We start from the raw sequence: 16,686 nt of genomic DNA, 5'->3' as shown, positions 1-16,686 counted from the left end.
AAAAACAATTGGCTGGACATGGTGATGCACACCTGTAATCCCAGCTACTTGGGAGGCTGAGGCAGGAGAATTGCTTGAACCTGGTAAGTGGAGGTGCAGTGAGCCAAGATCGCGCCACTGCACTCTAGTCTGGGTGACAGAGTGAGACTCCATCTCAAAAAAAATTAATAGATAAAAATTAATAAAATAAGCATCTATTTTATTCAGAATGTATCTTTGCTGTTGATGGGTTGAACTGTTTATCCCCAAATTCTGACTATTCGTTTGCTCCTCAGTAAAGAGAAGGATACAGCCACCTGGGTTTGCTGTGACCCTCCAAGTACTTGAGGGTAAATTCCTTCACATATACACTGTCAGTCTTTTTTGAACAGCCAGTGCTCTAAGGATTTGAATGAGGCACACTTGATATCTAAACTGTTTCCCGTGCTGCTTTAGGTGCTCATGGAAACAACCTCATTGCTGTTCTAGCCAAATACATCTACCACAAACATGACCCTGCTTTGCCACGTCTTGCCATTCAGCTGCTGAAACGTCTGGCCACGGTAGGATCATACTTCATGCACACACACTGTTTATGTGAGGGTGTTTTTTTCCCTGATTACAAAAGACATGCTCAGGCCACATGCAGCGGCTTACACCTATGTGTAATTCCAGCACTTTGGGAGGCCAAGGTGGGAGAATCACTTGAGCCCAGGAGTTCAAGACCAGCCTGGGCCACATAGTGAGACCCCATCTCTAATATAAAAAAAAGGAGAAAAAGGCTGCATGTGGTGGCTCACACCTGTAATTCCAGCACTTTGGGAGGCTGACGTGGGTAGATCACAAGGTGAGGAGTTCAAGACCAACCTGGCCAAGATGGTGAAACTCCATCTCTCCTAAAAATACAAAAATTAGCCAGGCGTGGTGGCAGACACCTGTGATCCCAGCTACTCGGGAGCCTGAGGCAGAGAGTTGCTTGAAGCTGGGAGGCAGAGGTTGTGGTAAGCCAAGATCACGTCGCTGCACTCCAGCCTGGGCGACAGAGCGAGACTCCGTCTCAAGATAAAAAAGACATGCTTATTGTAAAATATTTATTTAAATGTTATGAATAGATGTAACAGAAAGTCAAGATGCCCTATGATCTCCTTATTCCAAGAATCCCTATGGGCAGGGGGATATGCCATGCTCCAGATTTCTTTCTTTTTTTTTTTTTTTTTTTTTTTGAGACGGAGTCTCGCTCTGTCCCCCAGGCTGGAGTGCAGTGGCCGGATCTCAGCTCACTGCAAGCTCCGCCTCCCGGGTTCACGCCATTCTCCTGCCTCAGCCTCCCAAGTAGCTGGGACTACAGGCGCCCACTACCTCGCCTGGCTAGTTTTTGTATTTTTAGTAGAGACGGGGTTTCACTGTGTTAGCCAGGATGGTCTCGATCTCCTGACCTCGTGATCCGCCCGTCTCGGCCTCCCAAAGTGCGATTACAGGCTTGAGCCACTGCGCCCGGCCCTTTTTTTTTTTTTTTTTTGAAACAGGGTCTGGCTATGTCTCCCAGGCTGTGCTCCAGATTTCTTATCTGTGTTCTTGTATTTTAAAAAGTATTGGCTGGGTGCCGTGGCTCACACCTGTAATCCCAGCACTTTGGGAGGCTGAAGCAGGTGGATCACGAGGTCAGGAGTTCAAGACCAGCCTGGCCAAGATGGTGAAACCCCCCCCCCCCATCTCTACTAAAAATACCAAAATTAGCTGGGTGCTGTGGCAGGTTCCCTTAATCCCAGCTACTCAGGAGGCCAGGCAGGAGAATCGCTTGAACCCGGGCAGCAGAGGTAACAGTGAGCCAAGATCACACCACTCACACCGTTTCAAAAAATAAAAATAAAAAAGGTATTTGGGGCTGGGCATGGTGGCTCATCTCAAAAAAAAAAAAAAAAAGTTCATTAGGCGTGGCTGCGTGCACCTGTAGTCCCAGGTACTCAGGAGGCTGAGGCAGGAGAATTGCTTGAACCCGGGAGGCAGAGGTTGTAGTGAGCCAAGATCGCACCACTGCACTCCAGCCTGGGCGACAGAGTAAAACGAAAAAATTATTTGAGTGTGTACTTTTGTTCTTTATAAAAGCAGAATTCCTGGTACTGTTTTTTTTTTTTTTTTTTTTGAGACAGTCCCATTCCATCACCCAGGCTGGAGTGCAGTGGTATGATCTCACCACAACCTCCACCTCCCAGGTTCATGCAATTCTCCTGTGTAAGCCTCCCAGGTTGATGGGATTATAGGCGCCCACTACAACACAAAGCTGATTTTTTGTATTTTTAGTAGGGACGGGTCTTTGCCATGTTGGCCAGACTAGTCTCGAACTCCTGACCTCTAGTGATCTGCCTGCCTCAGCCTCCCTTCATGCTGGGATTACAGGCATGAGCCACTGTGCCTGGCCCCTGGTAGTGTTTTTATGACTGACTTCCTTCACTTGCTACCATATCAAACAGTCTTGGTGTTCTTGATGCCATATGGGCACATTTGGACTTCCTTCATTCTTTTTTGTCTTTTTTCCTTTTTTAATTTGGACTTCCTTCATTCTTTCTAATGTTTGTATATCACATCCTAGAATGGATGCATCCTGATTTATTTGGGCTACTTTCTGTTTTCCACTATTACAAGCAGTGCTGCAGTGAACATTATTATCCCTACCACCCTGTAAACATTTGTTTACAGTTCCAAAGATTTAGGTAGGTATAAATGAATGTGATAATTTTTATTAGATATTTCCAAATTACCTTCCAAAAAACATTGTAACAGTTTATACTTCTAACACCAAGTCTTCTATCCTGGTCGCAAGGGCTTCATCATTGTTTAGTCTTTGCCAATCTAATAGGCAAAAAAATGTTTCACTTTTCAGTTTGTATTATTTAACCATGAGGGAGGTTGAGCATTTCTTTATACTGATTACTGTCTCTCCTGTGAATTTGGGGGCATCTCGTGCTTGTTTGTGGTGATGTCCCTTTTGGCCCAGAGCTGTAGTCTGGATGCTTCCCTTTGTGCAGCTTTCTGGGAGCTCTTCAGTGCCCTTCTGCAGGAGCCCACTGAGGTTTTTGTAGAAGCAGAGCTCTAAGCCTATGTGTTCTGGTCTCCACCAGGTGGCCCCAATGTCAGTGTATGCTTGTCTGGGCAATGATGCGGCTGCCATTCGTGATGCCTTCCTGACCCGATTGCAGAGCAAAATTGAGGACATGCGCATCAAAGTCATGATTCTAGAGTTCCTCACAGTTGCAGTGGAGACCCAGCCAGGCCTCATCGAACTGTTTCTGAACCTGGAGGTTAAGGATGGCAGTGATGGCTCGAAGGTAAGCCTGTAAGCTGGGATGACGCTGGGAGTTGGCTCCCTGGGAGGCAGATGCTGGGCTCTGCAAGTGCAGCTGCTGGCAGTGGCTGTGGAACTGAACTCTTACCTGTCCCTTCTTGCAGGAATTCAGCCTTGGGATGTGGAGCTGTCTCCATGCAGTGCTGGAGCTGATTGATTCCCAACAGCAAGATCGATACTGGTGCCCACCCCTGCTGCATCGTGCTGCCATTGCCTTTTTGCATGCTCTGTGGCAGGACCGGAGGGACAGTGCCATGCTGGTCCTCCGAACCAAGTCAGTCTGCCTCTGGGAGTAGTTTCATTGTTCTAGTCTATAAAATGGGAGTAACAACAGCTCTTATTCCAGAGGTTTGTTGCGACGGTTCACTGGGAATAAGTGCTTAGTGCCTGGTTCAATACCTGGGAGTTTTATACTAATTCTCTTTCTAATGCTGCTGCCAGCATTAAGGATCTTTATTTTTTATTTTTTTTTTTTTTGAGACGGAGTCTTGCTCTGTCGCCCGGACTGGAGTGCAGTGGCCGGATCTCAGCTAACTGCAAGCTCCGCCTCCCGGGTTTACGCCATTCTCCTGCCTCAGCCTCCCGAGTAGCTGGGACTACAGGCGCCCGCCACCTCGCCCGGCTAGTTTTTGTATTTTTAGTAGAGACGGGGTTTCACCGTGTTAGCCAGGATGGTCTCGATCTCCTGACCTCGTGATCCACCCGTCTCGGCCTCCCAAAGTGCTGGGATTACAGGCTTGAGCCACCGTGCCCGGCCTAAGGATCTTTAAATATTAAGCACCTTGAAGGTTCAACTGCTTTTGTGTTCCTGCCTTTTGCTAACTAGCTACATCAAAACTCATTATTCTTGAGAAACAGTAGATTCAGGAGAGAGGGGCTTGCTGAAGTCACCGGATGGAATGAAACATTCTGTGCTGTTGGACCTACTGGCACAAAGGGAAGGAGTGTTAAAAGGCTAACTGGGAGTCTGCCGTCTTATTTCCCTCCCTCCTCTTCTGTGGGGCTTTTGGGAATCTACAGTGGAAGGAATCTTGAAGAGTTTTTGTTGATCAACTCTATAATGCACAAGTGTGATTCATAAGAGGAAAATGTAATTTTATCTATGGAAACTTTTCATTTATACAGGAACAACTGACTTATCAGACACATATTAGGATTGAGACTGGTAAAATATGAAGTGACCACCAAAGGGAGCTTGAGAGAGGAGAAAAGGACTGTGAGAGGGAAAAAGTATGATTTCAAACATTTATTTCCTTTTTAGACCCAAGTTTTGGGAAAATTTAACCAGTCCGCTGTTTGGAACCCTTTCTCCTCCCTCTGAAACATCAGAGGTAAGCTGTGGCAGAGGGCAGGATGGTGGCTACAAGTTCCCGGGAGGAAAGGCTGTGGGCTGTGAGATGGGGCCGTAGACAATGATACCTCCCCTAATTAAACAATAGAATGTTCTCTTCACTAGAAACGTCTTTGTCAGGGAAGTGCCTGCTTTCTGTCCCTTTGATGTCTTGCTTTTGGGAAGGAAAGTGGTTTGCATTGGTGGCTCTGTGGTCTTCTCTGTTCAGTTGGAGACATTGTGGACCTGACGCTTCTGCTCTTGCAAGTCAGGCCATTCACATTCAACAGGGGTTGTACTAACTTGTTCTGCAAGTGTTGGGCCTCTGCTCTGTTCACCGTTGGATATACTGGGGGAGATTAGTGATCAGAGATGTGATCATTGCCTGTTCTGCTCTCTCTCTCCACAGCCCAGCATCCTGGAAACCTGTGCCCTCATCATGAAGATAATTTGCTTGGAGATATACTATGTGGTTAAGTGAGTACTTTCCCCTCTTGAGATTTTAACTGAAGGTTGGGGGAGTGGGAGTTGGTGGCCTACCACTGGGTGCATGGCTGGAAAGAGCCAAGGCAGAGGAGAGAACTGGTTTGGAACCATTCATGGAGGCCAGTGTGCTGTGTCCCTGGCCAGTCCACTGATGGCATTTATGATTGTCAGAAAGAATTATTGTGAAACAAACTCCATGCAACTCAGATTTTATGGAGGAGGAATCCTGGAAAGGCCTCAGCCTAACCCACACATTGGAGGTGTCCTGGAGCTGGTCTGCCTTTAAGCCCACGCGAGGTTGTTTTCTCTGCCTCAACAAGGGTCTGTACCCATTATATTCCCATCTACTTTCAAAACCTAACTGGAGGTTTTTTTCTTGACACTGTAGGGGTTCGTTAGACCAGTCATTAAAAGATACACTAAAGAAATTTTCCATCGAGAAACGCTTTGCCTACTGGTCAGGGTATGTCAAGTCATTGGCAGTTCACGTGGCCGAAACAGAAGGCAGCAGCTGCACCTCCTTGTTAGAGTACCAGATGCTGGTGTCCGCCTGGAGGATGCTTCTCATCATTGCCACCACTCATGTAAGACCCTTTTGGGGAGAGTTTTCACTTTGATACTTTACCAATGATGTGTTGAGATACCTAGCAGATATAGCTCCTTGTGAGGAAGAATTAATCAGGGTTTATCCCTGAAAGCTAAACTGTAATAGGTTCTATGCTGAGAAATTGGGGCTCTGGGGTATTTGAGGGTGTTGGGTCCAAGAGACCATTAAGAGGAGTGCGGAGAAGTGATTTGAAATCCTTTCAGAGTTCCTAAAGCCTCCTATACCTCCCTTGGGCCTTGGCTGGGTCTTAACTGCTCCCTGGCTGCAAATGCCTCTTGTGCAAAGGCATAACTGCCTTCTTGTGCTGTGTACCTTGTAGACGCTAGGTCAATAAGTACTTGTTGACTAGTCAGCAGGAAGCTGTGATAGCTGCAGCAGCACCCTCTCTAAAAAGCAGTTTGTCATTGGTTCTAGAAACTGCATTTCCTGGTGTTAGAAAAAGAACAAAGACCATTGTCTCTGTACGCTGTCTACTGGGAGTTGGTTTTGAGAGAGAGATAACATCTGGAAGAAATGCATTGTTCTTGGCTTTTTTGTGGTTTGACACCATCACGCTGTATCATAAGGACTTGGTATTGAAGTGTTCTTCCTTGGGGTATCCAGATTTTTTTTTTTTTTTTTTTTTTCTTGAGACGGAGTCTTGCTCGTCAGGCTGGAATGCAGTGGTGCGATCTCGGCTCACTGCAACCTCTGCCTCCCAGCTTCAAGCCATTCTTCTGTCTCAGCCTCCCAAGTAGCTGGGATTATAGGTCACCACACCCGGCTAATTTTTATATTTTTCGTAGAGACGGGGTTTCACCTTGTTGGTCAGGCTGGTCTCGAACTCCTGACCTCAGGTGATCCACCAACCTCGGCCTCCCAAAGTGCTGGGATTACAGGTGTGAGCCACCACGCCCGACCCAGATTAATGTTTTGACTTCATGAACAACTTCAGCTTGATAGATGCCTCCTTGTTCCTAGCACCTCTTACATCTGTGAGATTTGTTTCCTAGTGCCAGACTGCCCACATGCCTGGAGTTTTGAGCCTAGAAGGGGCAGGTTTGTGGCTACTCTTGCTGTGGCATAGTGGTTTTGGACCCCTAAGACTCCATAACACACTTAAAGGCTCACCCGTCTTTGAGAATGGTTAATTCCCCGGGGTATAAGCTTTATGTCACCTGCCTTTTAGGCCCTAGTTAGGCAGCAGTTCTTGAATTGTAGCTCTCAAAAATCCCACCATCCTCTTTCCCCCAAGGAAACCTATCTGACTCTCTCTCTCTCTGACCTGTCTACCTATGCAAAAGAAAAGAAGAAAAAAGAGAAAGAAACCTGACTAAGTCCAAGATGTTGGTCACCCGTTCATTCTCTTAATGGCATTAGTAGAATGCTTCCAGGCATTGGGATACAGCAGTGAATAAGGCAGATAAGATCTTTGATCGCATTGAGAGTGCCCTATGATGGAGGAGGTAAATTATAAACCAATTCACCACTTAAAAATATGGTTTCAGGCCGGGCGCAGTGGCTCAAGCCTGTAATCCCAGCACTTTGGGAGGCCGAGACGGGCGGATCACGAGGTCAGGAGATCGAGACCATCCTGGCTAACACGGTGAAACCCCGTCTCTACTAAAAAATACAAAAAACTAGCCGGGCGAGGTGGCGGGCGCCTGTAGTCCCAGCTACTCGGGAGGCTGAGGCAGGAGAATGGCGTAAACTCAGGAGGCGGAGCTTGCAGTGAGCTGAGATCCGGCCACTGCACTCCAGCCTGGGCGACAGAGCGAGACTCCGTCTCAAAAAAAAAAAAAAAAAAAAATATGGTTTCAGATAGTGATAATTTGCTGTGAAGGAGATAATTAAGGTGCCGTGGTAATGAACACATGACATAGAAGTAGTCAGGGTGACCTTCTCTGAGTGGTGATGTCCCAGCTGAGAGCTGAGTGTGTGAAGAAGCCTTCCAGGTGGAGCCCGTGGAGGAGAGAAGTCTAGGCAGATGGACTTGCAAGTGCACAGTTCTAGCAGTGGAAAAGAGCTTGATATGTTCACGAAAGAGGCAAGCAGGGCTGGACTAGAGTGAGCACAGATGGTGGGACTGATACTACAGTCAGTTGGACCAGATCCTGTGGGGTCTTTGGACCATGTTGAAGAGTCTGGTTCGCGTTTCCCAGGCACTGGGAAGCCTTTAAAGGATTCTAAGCAGAGGGAGGACAGAGTCTCAAAAGAAGAGGTGAACCTGGGCTTGATTCCGACCGTTTCTAAGGGTCGACAGAAGAATAGCAGGGCCTTCAAGCCCTATTTTACTTTATCTTTTAGGGGACAGGTTCTCACTCTGTTGTCCAGGTTGGAGTGCAGTGGTGCAATCGTGGCTCACTGCAGCCTCAACCTCCAGGTCCCATGTGATTGCCCCACCTCAGCCTCCTGAGTAGCTAGGACTACAGGCATGCATCACCATACCCAGCTAATTAAAAATTTTTTGTTGTTGTTGAGATAGGGTTTCATCATGTTGCCCAGACTATCAGCCCTATTTTGTTTTATTTATTTATTTAAGATGGAGTCATCTGTTGCCCAGGTTAGAGTACAGTGGCACGATCTCAGCTCACTGCAACCTCTGTCTTCTGGGTTCAAGTGAATCTTCTGCCTCAGCCTCCCAAGTAGCTGGGACTACAGGTGCACCCCACCATGCCCAGCTAATTTTTGTATTTTTAGTAGAGACAGGGTTCCACCATGTTGGCCAGGATGGTCTTGATCTCCTGACCTCGTGATCCGCCCGCCTCCCAAAGTGTTAGGATTACAGGCATGAGCCACCATGCCCAGCCTATATAAGCCCTATTTTAAATCAGGGAGAGTGATTTACCAATGACTAATTGCCTAGCAGAGGACCCCACTTTTCTTGGCCTCTAAAATCTGGGAAACTTTCCCAGCTGAAACCTTTTTCTGTTCTTTTGCAGGCAGATATAATGCACCTGACTGACTCTGTGGTGCGTCGCCAGCTCTTTCTTGATGTGCTTGATGGAACCAAAGCATTAGTAAGTGTGTCTGGGAGATTTCACATTTCTCCTAGGGAGGTTGTCTTTGAAGTCAAATAGCAGAGCTCATGAGTCTGCCAGCCAGCCACACAATTGGTCAGGTCAGTGGGCTGAGGTTGACCTGGGAGGCCCGAGGCTGTAGTGGATCAGCAGAGCTCTGCTGCTGCTATGCCAGCCCTGGCCTCTCCCCTTCCACCCCACCCCTGTGAGCTCACTGCTGAGGAAGAAAGGCAGTGAGGCCAGAGGTGCCCTGTGGATGGCATGCGAGTCTTGCCACTGACTTCTGACTAGTGTCATGTCTCCTTTCAGCTCCTAGTTCCAGCCTCAGTGAACTGCCTTCGCCTCGGCTCCATGCAGTGCACTCTGCTGCTTATCCTCCTCCGGCAGTGGAAGAGGTGAGCCTGTGCCAGGAGAGGCAGAGGCCGAAGGCCAGAGCCTTCTTGTCAGTGCCTGCTTGCCTTCCTGAAGGAGAGAACTAGTGGGTGGAAGCTAGGCTGGTTTTCCATCTTGAGGAATGGGAGTGACATAGTAGAGAGGAGGTGAGGCACACTGGTGGGTATCCTGAGACAGAGCAGGGGCAGTGTATGGCCTTTTATGAGGCATTTTGTCTCACTCTCTACCCCGTATTCTTTTTTTTTTGAGACGGAGTCTTACTCTGTTGCCCAGGCTGGAATGCAGTGGTGTGATCTCAGCTCACTGCAACCTCCACCTCCCAGGTTCAAGTGATTTTTATGCCTCAACCTCCCTAGTAGCTGGGATTACAGGTGCACGCTACCATGCCCGATTGATTTTTGTATTTTTAGTAGAGATGGCGTTTCACCATGTTGGCCAGGCTGGTCTCGAATTCCCGATCTCGGGTGATCTGCCCGCCTTGGCCTCCCAAAGTGCTAGGATTACAGGCATGAGCCACTGCCCCTGGCCCACCCAGTATTCTTTCTAGAGAGTTAGGTTCTGTGGATGAAATCCTTGGACCCTTGACGGAGATCCTGGAAGGAGTGCTGCAGGCCGACCAGCAACTCATGGAGAAGACTAAGGCCAAGGTGTTCTCAGCATTCATCACAGTGTTGCAAATGAAGGAGATGAGAGGTGAGGGGCAGAGGCAGGGGGAGCAGCAGCTGCAGTCTGCCCACCCCTGCTGACAGCCCGGCGGGGCTTCCTTCACCTTAGGGCCACGTGTTTCTTCTCAGCCCTTTTGAGTTTCCAGTCTTGGAATTCTTACCTCAAGAAAGCTATGTTTTTCCCTCATGTCTCTCTCCCTCCTCTCCCACTGGACAGATGCTGTCCCTCTTGGCACCCTACTACATCCCTAGCCCCCTGCCTAGGAAGGAAACCTTGGTGTTCAGTGAGAGTTGGCCTGGTGAGCATGACAGCGTCCCTCCCTATCTATTCTGCAGTAAGTGACATCCCCCAGTACTCCCAGCTGGTGCTGAACGTCTGTGAGACCCTCCAAGAGGAAGTGATTGCACTCTTCGACCAGACCCGCCACAGTCTGGCATTAGGCGGTGCCACCGAGGACAAGGACAGCATGGAGACTGACGACTGTTCTCGGTCCCGGCACAGGGACCAGCGTGATGGGGTGAGAGAGTGCCCTAGAAGGCCATCTGTCCTTTCCACTGCCCGCCAGCTCTGTCCCTGACTCTGGGGATAACTAGTGAGCAAGACAAGACAGTCGCTGCACTTCCAGAGTTCACGGCCTGGTGGGAAAGGTTAATAGACCAGACACTGCAGAAAAGCAGAGGAAGCCCATTGGACTGCAGGAGAGAAGGGCGGGGAGTCCTTAGTCTCGCTTCTCACCTGATCTGGGACTTCGGTGCCCTTTCAGCAATGACTTAGGGATTGAAGCGGCAGGCAGATGCAGGGGCAGGGAAGATTTGGGCAGTGAGAAGAGTACCTGGTCAGCTGTGGTTAGAATTGTCCAGTGACCTAAAGAAAGGCTAGCGTGAGCATAGGAAAGTGACGACCGAGGAGCTGGGGCTGCATGATAGCAGCTTCATCAGGGTCTTTGATTTGGATCCAAAGTGAAATAGGAAATGATGTAAGGCTTTTAAGCAGGGAAGAAATTGATCTGATTTTTACTCTAGAAAGATCACTCTGGACTTAGAACTCCAGGCCTCAAGCCATCCTCCCATTTCAGCCTCCCAGAGTGTTAGGATTACCGGCGTGCTCAAGAAACATCACTCTGGATGCAGTATTGAATAGTATTTTTCAAATTGTGGGATCATGACCTATTAGAGACGGTCCTGAAATTAGCACATTTTGTTAGAACCAGCATTTTTTTTTGAGACAGAGTCTTGCTCTGTCACCCAGGCTGAAGTGCAGTGGCGCGATCTGGGCTCACTGCAAGCTCCGCCTCCCAGGTTTACACCATTCTCTTGCCTCAGGAGAATGCCTCCTGAGTAGCTGGGACCACAGGCACCCGCCACCACGCCCGGCTAATTTTTTGTATTTTTAGTAGAGACGGGGTTCATCTACAGGATGGTCTTGATCTCCTGACCTTGTGATCCGCCTGCCTCGGTCTCCCAAACTGCTGGGATTATAGGCATGAGCCACCGCCCCCGGCCTTTATTTTTTCTTAAAGTAGAATAAAATGTTTAAGAAAATATCACTGTGCTTTGTGTGATGTTAATTAGGGTAGGTATTATTAGTGAAAAACTCTAAACGTGTACATGAGGGTACGTACCGTCTAAAAAGTCTTTATGACTGTGGGTCATGGCCAAAAAGAAATTTGAAGGGCCACTGGTACAAGGATAGAGAGGATGGAGCAGGACCTTTAGGAGGTGGGTGCAGTAGCAAGGCAAGAGGTGGCATTGGGCAGGGCCGTAGAGGTCCCTCAGACTCCATGTGGCAGAGTTGGTTGGAGTGTCCAACGTGAGACAAGAAGTGGCACTGACAAGGGTGGTGGCAGTGTGGGAGGTAGGAGGGAAGAGGTGGGGGTAGCTCCAGTCAGTTTAGGGTTGGTCATTACAGTGGCTGGAATTGCTGCTGCTGTTTGAGAGCTGGACACAGGAGAGGGGCAGGGTAGAAGAGAGAGCGCATTCTGTGTTACTCAAGCTCATTTGGCGATGTGCGTAACCAAACAGGTCTTGGGCAACCAGGCCCAAAGCTGCCTGTCATCATCCTCTTCCTCCTCCTCCTCTTCTTCCCCCTTTTACTCATCTTTGCCCCTGGGCCCCAACAGGTGTGTGTCCTGGGCCTGCACCTGGCCAAGGAGCTGTGTGAGGTAGACGAGGATGGTGACTCCTGGCTGCAGGTGACCCGCAGGCTTCCCATCCTACCCACCCTCCTCACCACCCTAGAGGTGAGCCTTCGCATGAAGCAGAACCTGCATTTCACTGAGGCTACACTGCACCTGCTTCTCACCCTGGCTCGCACTCAGCAGGTAGGAGGCCAGCCCGAAGGCAGGAGGGAGCATCCTTGCTTGCCTGGGTGGGTTCTGACAATCCCAGAAGCTATGATCTAGCCTGAGATCCCATCCTACCCTGGGCAGGGCAGGGGCAGGCTCCATCTCATTCCCTGTCTTTCCCTCCTCCCAGGGAGCCACAGCAGTGGCTGGAGCTGGCATCACCCAGAGCATTTGTTTGCCCCTTCTGAGTGTGTACCAGCTGAGCACCAATGGCACAGCACAGGTAAGTGTCAGGAGCCTGCCAGGAGGCCCAGCCTGGCCATCCTACAGTTTCAGTTGAAAAGTGTCCTTCTCTACCTTTCCCTGGAAGTTGCTTTTCTCTTAATGGCCAAATATACTGACGGTGAAGAATCTTCCCTGCCCCCAGGCGGATCTCTAGCAAGAGAAACCACCACTAAAAGGCACTGCCTTTGGGCACTGCCTCTGGGAGATGGGATGGATTCTTCCCGTTGCAGGTGTGAGGAAGACTAAACCAGATAACATCCCTGGGACCAGGCCTCTAGCCAAGGCAGCTGTCCTCTCCGGTCATTCCCAAAGACAAGTGTGTCATTGTGACTTCTCCACCCCTAGTCTCCTCTCCCAGACTAGGACTGGGAGAAGGGAAGTGGGTGGTTTGGGGGCTTAATGGGGCCTCAGCACCCTGCCCCCTGTGTCCCTTGGTTATTTCTAGTTTAACAGATATCTCCTAATTTCAAAAGAGTAGTCTTCACCTGAACCTCTCACTCTCATGAGGGTGACATGTCCAGGTTCGCATAGCTTGTCAGTGGCACACCTGAGTCTGGAACCCTGGATCTTGTATCTCAGCCTGGTGCTCTTTCCTTGCATCTGCTGGCCTTGGCCCCTTTCTGGCCCTGGTTGCCAGGCAGTGACTATGTCTATTCTGGGAAATCTTTTCCTTTCAGCGCAACTGGGCTGCCTTAGTTGCTGTACTGCAAGGAGGTCCTGCCTGTCAGCAGGGTTCCTGAGCTTGTCTGCTATTTGTGTCTTAGACACCTAGTGCCTCTCGGAAGTCCCTGGATGCCCCCTCTTGGCCAGGAGTCTACCGCCTGTCCATGTCCTTGATGGAGCGGCTGCTCAAAACTCTGCGCTACAACTTCCTGACTGAGGCCCTGGACTTCGTAGGTGTCCACCAGGAGCGGACCATACAGGTGAGGGGCTGCCTGCATCGCAGGGGTGGGAGTTTCGGGGTAAAAAGGGTTCTGTGCCATTCATGGGGCAGGTGGGTATGGAGCCTGGGCCTCAGTAGTGGAGGGTTGTCGATGTCTTCATTTCTGAGATGCTCTAAAAACTCTGCTGGCTCACTGGCCAGCCAGTCTGCTGAGGGATGGCAACAGTCTTGGGTCAGAATCCTAGTTGTACCACTGAGCCATTTCTTGAGTTGCCACCTCAGCATTTGAGGGCCTGGGACGTTTCCTCTCCACAGGAGGGCAGGTGTGGGTATGTCAGGTCCCTCAGCCATCCCCATCCTTCCCTGATGTCTCCTTTCCTCCCAGTGCCTCAACGCGGTGAGGACAGTGCAGAGTCTGGCCTGCCTGGAGGAGGCAGACCACACCGTGGGTTTTATTCTGCAGCTCTCCAACTTCATGAAGGAGTGGCACTTCCACTTGCCTCAGCTCATGCGTGATATCCAGGTGGGGGCCCCGGATGGTGTCTTGGAGTCTGGAGTAATACTTGGAGACAGGGAGGCTGTGAGCTCTCACTGGAGCACCTCTAGTGAATTGCGGGATGTTCCTGAACGGGGGCTTTTCCCTTGGGGAACACAGGGTTTGGTGTCATGTGCTTACTCTGGCTAAATGTTTCCTTTCATAGTCAAGGGTAGCCATGTAGATTAAGAACTTGTACTTTATCAGTTAGATATTGGTTCAGATCCTTTAGGAATACACCTGGGACCAGGCGTGGTGACTCATGCCTGTAATCCTAGCACTTTGGGAGGCAGTCAGGAGTTTGAGATCAGCCTGGCCAACATGGAGAAACCCCATCTCTACTAAAAATAGAAAAATTAGCTGGGCGTGGTGGTGCGTGACTGTAATCCCAGCTACTCAGGAGGCTGAGGTGGGAGAATCGCTTGAACCTGGGAGGTGGCGGTTGCAGTGAGTCAAGATCGAACCGTTAACACTCCAGCCTGGGCGACAGAGCGAGACTCCCATCTCAAAAAACGAGACTCCCATCTCAAAAAAAAAAGGCTGGGCGCAGTGGCTCACGCCGGTAATCCCAGCACTTTGGGAGTCCAAGGCAGGCGTATCACAAGGACAGGAGCTCAAGACCAGCCTGACCGATACGGTGAAACCCCATCTCTACTAAAAATACAAAAATTAGCTGGGTGTGGTGGCACACGCCTGTAGTCCCAGCTACTCAGGATCAGGAGGCTAAGGCAGGAGAATCGCTTAAACCAGGAGGCGGAGGTTGCAGTGAGCCGAGGTCACACCACTGCACTCCAGCCTGGCGACAGAGCAAGACTCCATCTCAGGGAAAAAAAAAAAAACTGAACAAAAGCAAAAAAACATACACACCTGGAGCTGGGAACCAACTGGAGAAGGGGTGAAGAACGAACACAGGCTCCAGAGCCAGGCAGGCTTCTCTCATCTGCTGGTTGTATGACCTTGGCCAAGTCACTTCAGTTATTTGTAACCTTTTATTATTTTCTTATAAAATGGAATCAGCCATAATCCTCATTTTCATTATATTTATTTATTTAGAGACAAAGAGTTTTGCTCTGTCGCCCAGACTAGAGTGCAGTGGCGCGATCTCGGCTCACTGCAAGCTCCGCCTCCCAGGTTCATGCCATTCTCCTGCCTCAGCCTCCTGAGTAGCTGGGACTACAGGTGCCCGCCACTGTGCCCGACTATTTTTTTGTATTTTTTAGTAGAGACGGGGTTTCACCGTGTTAGCCAGGATGGTCTCAATCTCCTGACCTTGTGATCCGCCCGCCTCGGTCTCCCAAAGTGCTGGGATTACAGGCTTGAGCCACCGCGCCCGGCCTCATCTTCTATTATTTTAGGACCTTATAATATATGAGGCACCTAGCTGGGTCCCAGTGAAACAGTCCAGTCCTGAGCCCTGCTGGCCCCGAGTTTGTAGCCCTGAGTACTTAGTGGCTATAAAGGCTTTAAAGCTGGAAAGTGGCCAGGAGAGCATGAGGGAGGGAGGGAGAGAAGAGCAGCAGCGAGTGAGAAGAGAGCATGGGTGTTACGTGGAGGGCTGTTGGGTTGGGCAGGTTGGGTGACTGGGCTGCTGACAAGAGAATCCCCTCATCTCTCCTATGTCTCTCCCAGGTCAACCTGGGTTACCTGTGCCAGGCATGCACCTCCCTCCTGCACAGTCGAAAGATGCTGCAGCATTACTTACAGGTAAGCGTCCTATGCCATGAGGGGCTGGAATACCTCACTGTGGCTTCCCGAGCTCCACCTTCATTTCTTCTCTCCCTAGAACAAAAATGGGGATGGCCTCCCCTCGGCCGTTGCCCAGCGAGTCCAGAGGCCACCGTCTGCTGCTTCTGCTGCCCCCTCCTCCTCCAAGCAGCCCACTGCTGACACAGAGGCATCAGAGCAGCGGGCCTTGCACACAGTCCAGTATGGCCTTCTCAAGATCCTCAGCAGGACGCTGGCAGCCCTGCGCCACTTCACCCCAGATGTCTGCCAGATCCTGCTGGATCAGGTACCGGCCATCATCTGTTCGGCACCACCTCCCCTAAAGGCTCTGCTCTGCTGTGCACTGAGAGCTACCTGGGGCCTTAACTGGGTCCTGGATGGCTCTTGACTTTTCTTGCAGTCCCTGGACCTTGCTGAATACAACTTCCTGTTTGCCCTGAGCTTTACCACTCCCACCTTTGACTCCGAAGTGGCCCCCTCCTTTGGGACCCTTCTGGCCACAGTGAACGTGGCCCTCAACATGCTTGGAGAGGTAAGTGGGTTGTCACTGTCCTCTCCCCTGGCTCCTCCCCCAGCCCGCCACTTCCAGCCAACCTTGGGCATGGTACCTAGCCTCCCGAGCCTGCTCCTCTCTGTAAACTGAACATGACAGCACCTCTGAGAATTACTGTGAGGACTAAATGAGGTAACTGATGAAATTTTTTTAGTGCAGGGCATGCAAGTAGGAAGCTCTCAGTAAGTGGGAGCTGTTCCTGTTGTCTTAGTTTTTTACCCTTGCTTCTCTTCAGCTGGACAAGAAGAAGGAGCCCCTCACCCAGGCAGTGGGGCTCAGCACACAGGCAGAAGGGACCAGGACGTTAAAGTAAGCGCTCTTTCTGAGATTTGATAAGGGGCTGGGGAAGTCATGGGCCCACTATTCTCAGGCTTGGCCAGCCTGGCCCTCTGTAGCAGTGCCAAAAACCTGCCTCTCCTCCCAGGTCCCTCCTGATGTTTACCATGGAAAACTGCTTCTACCTGCTCATCTCTCAGGCGATGCGGTACCTTAGGGACCCGGCTGTGCATCCCCGGGACAAACAGCGGATGAAGCAGGAGCTCAGCTCTGAGTTGGTATGGATGGATAGGGAGGGCTGGGCCAATAGGCCCAGAGCCCTGTGGGGTGCTGTCTGATAAC

At 50.2% G+C, this 16,686-nt stretch overlaps 1 protein-coding gene across 4 annotated transcripts in view; it reads left to right on the top strand.

Annotated features, from left to right (window-relative positions):
• NUP188 (nucleoporin 188) overlaps positions 1-16,686 on the top strand; it is a 67,917-nt gene that overhangs the window by 50,597 nt on the left and 634 nt on the right. For 3 of the 4 annotated variants that reach the window (XM_023216987.3, XM_023216988.2, XM_023216986.2), the window contains 19 exons: positions 436-542; positions 3,099-3,305; positions 3,427-3,596; positions 4,584-4,653; positions 5,062-5,129; positions 5,527-5,722; positions 8,667-8,744; positions 9,054-9,139; positions 9,685-9,830; positions 10,139-10,320; positions 11,923-12,123; positions 12,278-12,370; positions 13,137-13,295; positions 13,641-13,778; positions 15,420-15,494; positions 15,574-15,801; positions 15,916-16,047; positions 16,304-16,377; positions 16,493-16,622. In XM_023216987.3, the coding sequence (XP_023072755.3) occupies positions 436-542; positions 3,099-3,305; positions 3,427-3,596; positions 4,584-4,653; positions 5,062-5,129; positions 5,527-5,722; positions 8,667-8,744; positions 9,054-9,139; positions 9,685-9,830; positions 10,139-10,320; positions 11,923-12,123; positions 12,278-12,370; positions 13,137-13,295; positions 13,641-13,778; positions 15,420-15,494; positions 15,574-15,801; positions 15,916-16,047; positions 16,304-16,377; positions 16,493-16,622 (2,540 nt within the window). The remainder of the gene's footprint in view (positions 1-435; positions 543-3,098; positions 3,306-3,426; positions 3,597-4,583; positions 4,654-5,061; positions 5,130-5,526; positions 5,723-8,666; positions 8,745-9,053; positions 9,140-9,684; positions 9,831-10,138; positions 10,321-11,922; positions 12,124-12,277; positions 12,371-13,136; positions 13,296-13,640; positions 13,779-15,419; positions 15,495-15,573; positions 15,802-15,915; positions 16,048-16,303; positions 16,378-16,492; positions 16,623-16,686) is intronic. The other variant, XM_023216985.2, reaches the window with a different exon arrangement.

This window comes from Piliocolobus tephrosceles, chromosome 14 (assembly GCF_002776525.5).
Source record: "Piliocolobus tephrosceles isolate RC106 chromosome 14, ASM277652v3, whole genome shotgun sequence".
In the NCBI taxonomy this organism is placed as follows: domain Eukaryota; kingdom Metazoa; phylum Chordata; class Mammalia; order Primates; family Cercopithecidae; genus Piliocolobus; species Piliocolobus tephrosceles.
This window is presented reverse-complemented; position numbering and strand designations above follow the sequence as displayed.